Here is a 9,320-nt window from a genome sequence, read left to right as displayed (position 1 = left end):
TCCAAACCAGGCATTTAAAAGGCTCACAATGAAAATATATGACATGGGCAGGATTTGGTGTTCTTACATCTAGTCATGTACACATTTAATTTATTTTTAGTCAGGGTAACCTATGGTTACTGAGTTTTTATCTGTCACAGGACAATGTTCCTTCCCCTTCAATTTTCTATATAAAGGGGTCTGTCAAGGAAACCCCTGTAGCTCCTCCTAGTATTAGCACAGACAAGAAGGGATTGAAGTGAATACACAGAGAGAGGAGAGCCATCTGCAGCATGAACCAAGCATCTAGACTTCAGTGGCATGTACTGCTCATCATCCTGGCAGATCTCAGGGGACAATGCAGGTACATACAGGTGAGGTCATGCCTTTCATTATTGCCATCTGTCATAGGTGATATAGTGCAGAGGGATTAACACCAGAAAACTCCAGTGTCCAAATGCCCAAAGTATTTATAAAAAAAAATAGTAGTAACTTGATAATAAGCAAAACTTTTTTTTATTTGCATTATCTGTATGTTATCTTTTTGTTCTGTTAGGTAAGAGATGCAACAGAAGATGCTCTTGTTCTTTTGAACACAGATATTAAAAGGGAATTATCTCAAGAACAGATATATAGGAGATCACTCAGTAAGTATTAGAAGATATGATAGCAGTTGGTCTTTTGGGAAAATAAATAAGAACTTTGTAGTTTGCTGACAATAAACATTCTAGAAGCAAAAGATCCAAATGGATATTATTGGTTCACTACTCTCAACCATTATGTAACATTGTGTCAGTATTTTTTGTTCTTAATATGCAAGACACAACAGTTGTAATATATATATATATATATATATATATATATATACAGTATATATGTTTTTATTTTATTATATAGTCATGAAAATAGAGTAACCAGTTATATCAACAAATTGTTGAAATTGGGCAAAACTAAATATGAAACATCACTTTAACATGGTAACATTATTACGGTATTTAATAAACCTTGCTTAATACACATTGGTTTACATATCTCATGTACAGAAACCACTGGAAGGAGTATAACAGTATATTAGCATCTAATAATACTACATGTGCACTGTATTGGCAAGGCAGGTTATACAACCTATTACATACATAAACATATTGTAATAAGTAAAGGCAACAAAAAGAATATAAGATAATAAATGTATGTCTGTTGTATCCCTGTCAGGACGCATTTATATACTAAGTATAATTTTAATAAATGAGATAATAAATGTATGTCTGTTTTATCCCTGTTACGACGCATTTATATACTAAGTATAATTTTAATAAATGAGATAATAAATGTATGTCTGTTTTATCCCTGTTACTACGCATTTATATACTAAGTATAATTTTAATAAATGAGATAATAAATGTATGTCTGTTGTATCCCTGTCAGGACGCATTTATATACTAAGTATAATTTTAATAAATGAGATAATAAATGTATGCATCTCCCATCTCTGTATTAGGATGCATTGACATGCTAAGTATTGACGGACAGTTCACATTTAAAGCAGAACAACCTCAGCTACACTGCGCTCTGTTCCTTATTGGAGACCCAGAGGAGTTCATCACTATTGAATATAATTTTGTAAATATCGACTGCCTTGGAGGTGACATTCTAAAGGTAGGTTTATATTAGGCAATTCCTAGTACATTTAATCACTATAGAAAGGACACAAGGTAACAGGATTGTTGCTCTCTGTCTGCTGCAGAACATAATGACCCTGCTAGCCCTCCAACTGGTGTACTGTAGAAGGGCATGCTGGGATTTGTAGTTCCTTCACATTTGCCAAACTTATGTACAGTAAATGGAATAATTATTTGTGCTGTTTCTAGAGATATTAATAATTGTTTATTCATGTTTGCATTTATTAATACAAAATAACCCTGCCATAATAATTGCTCTACTCCAATGAATTTACAATATAACAGCATCACCAAGGTTTTAAACAATTAGAAAATGGGACCAGGTTCCCTAAACACAGTCCTCCAGGCACACTAACAGTTCAGGTTTCAAGGATATCCATTCTTGTGCACAGATGGCAAAATGAAATTAACTGAGGGGGAAGCAATCGGGAAGCCGACTGCCTAAATACCGGCAGCCGGCTTCCCGACTGTCATATCCCCGCATTTCCCCGACGGCGGGTGACCGGCGCCCGGCATCCCTGATGCCGGGCGCCGCGAGCGGACAGCCGCGGGGGGGGAGTGTTAGGTTTAGGGCTCCCTGGGGGGACTTAGGGTTAGGCACCCCCCCGGGACGGTTAGGCTAGGGGGAGGGAGGGTTAGGGTTAGGTACCCCCGGGGGGGACTTAGGGTTAGGCACCCCCCCGGGGGACTTAGGTTTAGGCAGCGGGGAAGGGGGTGGTTAGGGTTAGGCACTTAGAGGGGGGATTAGGATTAGGCACTTGGGGGGGAAGTTAGGGTTAGGCACCCCTAAGGAGGGTTAGGGTTAGGGGGGTTAGGTTAGGTTAGTAGATACTCACCTATCCACGATCGGGATTTCCAGCGCTGTCGGGCTTCCGCTGCTCGGAACTCTGCTGATGTCGGCCTGCCGCTGACGGGAATCGAACCGCCGGGTATTTCATACCCATTCCAACTGAGGTACTAAGTTACCTGTGCTTAAGCATGGATATCCTTAAAACTGGACTGTGTTAGAGTACCTTAAGGACTGAATTTGGGAACCACTTAAATGGGACAGAATGCTTGACTGACATAACCTAGAAATCACTTTCTTATGCAGCATCTCACACATGGAAATAGTTTTGTAGCACTCTGTTGCAAAAAGTATTTTTGTGTTTAAAATATAAGAGTAAGAACTTTTTTCTAACCTATTTACTTGTGAGCTGGATATCTTAACTGAGGTGTCAATTTATTTAAAAAATATTCTGTACAATACAATAGGACTCGAAGCTTTGTGGATTGATGGGATTTCTGTGTTTTACTGTAGCAATACTACTCCTACAGTATCTGGAAAACAGTTAAACCATTGCTCTGTATACATAGCAATTAGTATAGCATAGCATTACAATGAATACAAAGCATTTGTTGAACATGTTATGACATGGGGAATATAACTGTAAATAAAGACTTTAGTGACTATATTTTCCCTCTATATTTTCACTATATTTGCCGTTTGTTTTAGAAAACACTGGAATATGTTTACAGTATGTTAAGAACTTTGTAGCTGCACTTTGTAAATACCGGTAACTCTAATATTATTTATACACTTGTTTTTTCCCAGTTCTGACCACAGAAACATAGACTGTGCTGAAATTAGCCTATGTGTCCATATAGTGATAGTGTGACTTTATTGTTATGTAATGTTTCTGTGGGGGCTTGCTTTATTTTTCTTACTATTTTACATCAAATGCTTAGAGCAGCATAATTATCCCATATATTCTTATATGATTTATATGATTTCATTTATGAGCCATCGCCACAGCTGATGTGTCCTCTGGTAATAGACATACTCTTAAATCTAAACCTTCATCCTTTAATTCTGTTAATTGTTTTGATATACTTGAATGTATCCATCAGGTCACCTCTGTCTCTTCCTCCTCTTAGCTGTAGTTGTTCAATTTGTGAAGTTTCTTGAAAGTTTTTATGTAGCAATTTAATAGCCCTGATCAGATTTTATAATAACTGTAAGATAGAACACTTTTGTCCATTTCTCTAGTTTCTCTAAATCACTACACATTTTCCTTTGTTGACCAGAAGTAATATAATTATTAATGAATACACTAAACAAAACAGATTCCTGATGCTTGTAGTTTTCCACTGGTTATCAACACTACATATGATATCACACATTTACTACAGTCTTTTGTCCTTTAGCTGAACCTTTATCCATTCCACTTCTTAATTCTCCAATACCCCTTTCAGAGATATGCAAAAACCTGGGAATTTGCCAGGGCACGGTGAGTCTGCTTAAAGGTGGGTACACACTATACAGATATATCTGCGATGATAGTTGTTCGTACACACTGAACAACCATCATCTGTGCCTGCCCGCAGGTCCTGGCGACTAGGGGGGGTGTCCCGGCTGGCGGGCGGCGTATCCCACCCCCTTCATCGCGGTGCCGCTGTGTGTGTACGGGCGGTCTGCCAGCCGCCCGTACACACCTGCTGATGGACAGATATGTCTGCAGACATATCTGTTCATCGGCTGTGCAGCACAGCCAATGCGATGTGTCGGTGAACGCCGGCGTTCACCAACATACTGCAGGTACACACTGCCCGACGGGCAGCAGATACATTGGCCGTTCAATTGATCGGCCAATGTATCTGTCAGTGTGTACCCAGCTTAAGTCTGATGGGTCTGGCCCAGGTTGACAGTCACGGGTCTGTGACTCTGCAATCGACCAGGGTTATTCCCAAAACTTGAAAACTCATGTCAGTGCCCCAGTCTTGATGACCCACGGCCATGCCTAAAAGGACTTGATGTCATCTTCATGCGTCCAGAAGATTCTGGCCACTGGAAGACACGGGTCCGGTGTGAAAGGTGACGACCCGGGAATAACCTGGGTCCATCACCTAGATATGAAAGGGGGTAAGTACTGAAACCCCGGCTTCAACCCATTTTCAGTGTCCAGGATCACCAAATTAGAGCAAGTTTGGATACATCTTATTGGCTATCCAAAATATGTTAGAGCCGGATAGCCAATAAGATTATGTTTTTCATATCCAAACGTAACTGAGTACAAATTAATCGATCATCTCTAGTTAAAACGTTTTGTTAATGACACTGTAAGCACTGCTCTTTATTCAAGTGAATGTTATTCTGTGGTAAATATGTTTGTGCTAACTGTGCAGTAGTCCATTATGTTTATCTTTAACTTATGAGCTCTGATTTAGGTGACTCATTTGAATTTCCAATAATAAATTCAGAACAAAAATAGTTATCTATACAGCCTGTGTAGTCTATACTAGCTTTATATGCTTATTTTGTCCTCTATTGATTGGGTCTGTTGATACTCCATATATGCCATTTACTTAGCACTTCTAATAGCTGCCACATGCATATGTTTGGGGAACCATATTGTCTTTCTTATCCTTTTGCTTATACTAGGAAAAATCACTGCTGCATTTAATAATGCATTTTTTTTATCTTTCAACCTGTCTTTTCTCACCCTATCAGACATTCACATAAATAATTTCTCATGTGACTAAAGTCAGACTTTCTGATATATAAAACTTTAGTTTTGGCATTGTCCCCTTTTACGGCTGGTGGCATATTAAATTACATTGACCGACGGTTCGTTAGGATCCCTATAGACACATTTATATTAATATTATAGTGTAAATTCACTAAGTTTGGTCAAGTTTTTTTTTTTTAAACTCTCTTTGCTTCACCGAAACTCGGGTGAGTTTACCCTTTAACAACTCGCAAATTTACTAAGAAGTGAGTTTAGCTGAAAGTGAGTTTTCCGATGGTGAAGCAGATCGAGATTTCTCCCCCTATTTGCGAGTTTAGATGACATTACTCACCTGAGATTGCAGTGCCAAACTCACCCAAACAAGCAGCCTGCACATATTGGTGAGATATGTGTAAGCTGATTGTGTTTTGTACCTGTAAAAAACAGGTTAATTGTTTTAAAAAAAAATGATGTGAGGTCCCCCTCCAAAAAACCTAACCAGCCCCGAACTGTTAGCCTGACCTGGTACCTAAAATTACGGGGAACAAAACAAGTAGGGTTCCACCATAATTTAGGTACCAGCACCAGGCAGCAGGGTCGGTCCTGGTTTTAATTATAGGGGGAAAAAAATGCATAAGGGTTCCCCTATAATTAAAACCAGCACCTGACCCAAAACAACCGGGGTGTAATTCCTCAGCCAGGAGACCCTGTTACCGGGTCTCCAGGGCCAAAGCATTCTCAACCCAAGTTGCTCAGGGCATGCCAGGGATCTCAGGGGAGGTGGGGACCCCCCCAAAAAGGGGTCCCCCTCTCCCAAAACCCCAGGCGTGTTCTGAAGCCCGGGGCTCTACCCCGCACCCCTGGGCTATGGGTACAGGGGTAATAAAGTGTTAATTTTGAAAGAAAACTATTGTATTTTACAGTGGAACTACAGGTGCCAGCATGCATGCCCTTTGGCACTTGTGGAACTACAAGTGCCAGCAGGCGTCCGGCACCTGTTCCTCCACTGTAAAATAAATAGTTAAATAAAGACACCACACACACACACTGTGCCTAGTAAAACTTTATTCCATACACCTACCCATTCACACATACTTACCTGCTGCCAGGTGATTTGTCCTCTTGTCCCATGTAGAATCCACAAGGAATTTAACCTGCAAAAAAGATTCTATACTCACCTTCAGTAGAAAAAGGAGGGGTGTTTAACCCCCTATTGTTCCTCAGCCCACTGAATAATACTTGCAACAATATATGAAGACTATATGGTCATAGAAATTCAGAGATATTGGTTGCATGCATTTGCAAATACATGGGAAGCTGCTAGGCAACGTCACGGCTTCTCTGTTACTAGCAGTCCCTAACACTAAGGGGTTCACGTCCGGGGCACAGTGCCCCCGAAAAACGTCCAGCCCAGGACCCCCCAGGGCATCACACGGAAAATGGAAAAAGAGTGACAGTGCAGTGTAAAGTATAGATGTAAGACTAATTAATAAGTGTTGAAAAAAAGGGGTTAAAATATATGTGAAATATTACATGAATAAAACTCAAACATAACAGGTGATGTGAAAAGCAACTATGTGTATTAAGTGGTGATGCCCTGAGGAGGCCCAGCCAGAGTAGCCTCGGGGGCCCTAAGCCCAAACGCTCACCCCAAATGTAAAATATACCAATTATAAGGCCTCATGATAAAGGCACATATAAATTTTGTTAAATGTAAGTTTTTTCCAGTTTGCAAACTCACATGAGTTTTAACAGTGAAAAAATTTGCGAGATGAAAAAAATGCCTAAACTCGCATGAGTTTGCAAACTCACACAAAGTCACCCAAACTCGATTCTTAGTAGATTTACCCCCATGTCTCCATTTGTGAGAACTGGATCTAGATGTGCTTTATTGTTTGTTGGTTCCCTAATTATTTGTTAGCAATCCAGTCTCTGTTGTGTTAAAAGCATGGGTGTCCAGAGGTGCTGAGAAGGGAAGGGGGGCGGTACTACTTACTCATGCCTGGGCCAGCTGGAGGGGTCCTGCGGGAACCCGAGCCAGTAGCACATCGGGGAGGGAGAGAGAGGATACTGCTGCTGCTCAGTGGCAGCAGTCTCTCTCCCTAGCACATGTTGCTGTGTGCTAGGCTGCAGAGTGTTCAGAGAAGCAGCTGCTTGCCGCTGAGCAGTAGCCATCTCCTCTCTCTCCCTGGCAGAGGGGGACAAATTTGTCCCCCCTCCCAGCATGTGGTGCCTGTCACTGTATTTTTTTAAAGGGGGTGTGGCCATGCCTCCTCGATTTGGTCACACCCCCTCCCAGTACACGGGTCCATCACTGCTCTTGATGGCCCTGTGGATGTCCAGTGAGTTTTGGGTGACATTTAAGGAAAGTGCTTCACAGATAACAGTGAAGAAAAGTTTGGGTGGCTCAAGGCAAATTTCATTTTAAAAACTGAACTAGAAAAATTACAGAATGTGTTTGAGTGCTATGGCCTGCACCCCATTATCTATACAGCTACCGGTGTCTTTAAGATAGAATAAAGCTGTTTTTTCTACATTTAGGGCCTGAATTAGATTTGCATGTAAAGTGACACCAATTTCTGCTGCTTTCCATGTTAGGAGATAAAGGTGGATTTCCCCCTATATTCAGGATCAGTCACATCTATGCGATCGCACTGCTTCTATGCACCCATTGGTGAAAGTAACCAGCATCATCATCATCATCAGCCTGTAATTCTACCTGCCCTATCCGTGGTGCAGAACACCTGACCGCAGTTGGATGGACGTCTGCATTCGTTCACCTCTGAATATTCTGAAATTCCAGTGTCACCCACTCAGTCACCCACTTAGGCCCGTATTCAATTAGAGGTGAAAAGTCGGAAAGGTTTCGCCTGTCCAACTTTCCGCCTCCTTCGCCTGTTTCAGAGGCAAAAACTTTTTGTGTGCGCCCCCGCTTTTCGCCCTATTCAATTCCAAACCATTGCGAAAATGGCAAGCGGTGAATACGGAACAGACGGAAAGTACTGTCAGAAGTGGGGAAGTCAGTCTGTACCCCAAAAAAAGATGCACTAACATAGGGAATCAATGTAGATGTATCTTAATAGCCCTAATAAAAGTTTTTGGTGTACTTAATTAGTTTAATTTGCTTCTTATTAGCATCTATGCAAAGTGGTGAAGAATGGCATAAAGCAGTATTTTTTGGTGAAAATAATTAGTCCTGTCATATTTGGGGTACTTGAAAATGGATGCAAGCATATTTAAATGTTTCTAAAGTGAACTTTTAAAAAATGTCAAAAACGCACCTGCTACATGCACCTGCAATCCCCAAAACACCTGACCCATCCTTGCAGACCCCCAAGAAGTCTATTTAGCTAGTTTTTCTGCTTGTCCCCCCACTTTTTAATTTTTTTTGCCCAAAAATGAAAGTACTTACGTTTTTTTTGTATTTTTTTTTTCAAGATTTGGCATTTGGGGGACTGTGCCAAGGGTTCTGGGTCATTTCCCCACGTTTGCACCCCAAAATAAAGATTTGGCACTTTTTGTACCTGCTATTCATAGGCGAATCTTTTTCGCATATTACATTGTATTGAGTTTCCACGTCGACGAATTCCGGCTAGAATTGAATTTGGAGATAAGTTCCGACAAGGCGAAAAGCGGCAATCGGCAAAACTTCATCGCCAATTACGGCTTTTCCCCTCTAATTGAATACGGCCCTTTGACGCATGTGGAGATATGACTGAGATCTGTACAACTCTGAATCACCTACGCAGACGGAATTGCATGAAACTCTGATCAGGCCGTAGTATTTCTTCTATTATTCATTGAATGTTGTTTTCCTGCACAATTAAGATTACAAGCAAAGAGTGCCTCCAATGGTCCATTGCTGCTCTGCTCTGAGCTCTTAGCACTTGTTAGTGCTGTGTGCATGGGAATTACAAAGGGATAGTGTATGTACACCCCTTAGTGCATGCCTTCCAACATTGGCTGCCAGCTTATCGGCACATAAAGGCTAGCTGGGTCATGCATACACACGACCAGGGACGGATTAAGGCTTGTGGGGGCCCCAGGGCAACTAAATTGTGGGGGCCCCCTTCAAGCCACACGGAACCCCCCTTCTCCCTCCCCCTAGCCAGCCTGAGCATCCCACCCCCAAACCACACTCTGCCTATTGCTCCATCGGCACTACTGACTTACC

General features: G+C 41.4%; 1 protein-coding gene across 2 annotated transcripts in view; it reads left to right on the top strand.

The window, feature by feature from the left end:
* Nucleotides 1–219: 219 nt before the first annotated feature.
* Nucleotides 220–9,320, top strand: part of CRHBP (corticotropin releasing hormone binding protein) — a 49,976-nt gene continuing 40,875 nt past the window's right edge. Inside the window, exons 1-3 of one of the 2 annotated variants that reach the window (XM_088443678.1) lie at nt 220–353; nt 536–626; nt 1,478–1,635. In XM_088443678.1, the coding sequence (XP_088299804.1) occupies nt 273–353; nt 536–626; nt 1,478–1,635 (330 nt within the window). In that variant the 5' untranslated portion in view covers nt 220–272. The remainder of the gene's footprint in view (nt 354–535; nt 627–1,477; nt 1,636–9,320) is intronic. The other variant, XM_088443679.1, reaches the window with a different exon arrangement.

This window comes from Taudactylus pleione, unplaced genomic scaffold (assembly GCF_031769625.1).
Source record: "Taudactylus pleione unplaced genomic scaffold, aTauple2 ptg000333l, whole genome shotgun sequence".
Taxonomy (NCBI): Eukaryota; Metazoa; Chordata; class Amphibia; order Anura; family Myobatrachidae; genus Taudactylus; species Taudactylus pleione.
This window is presented reverse-complemented; position numbering and strand designations above follow the sequence as displayed.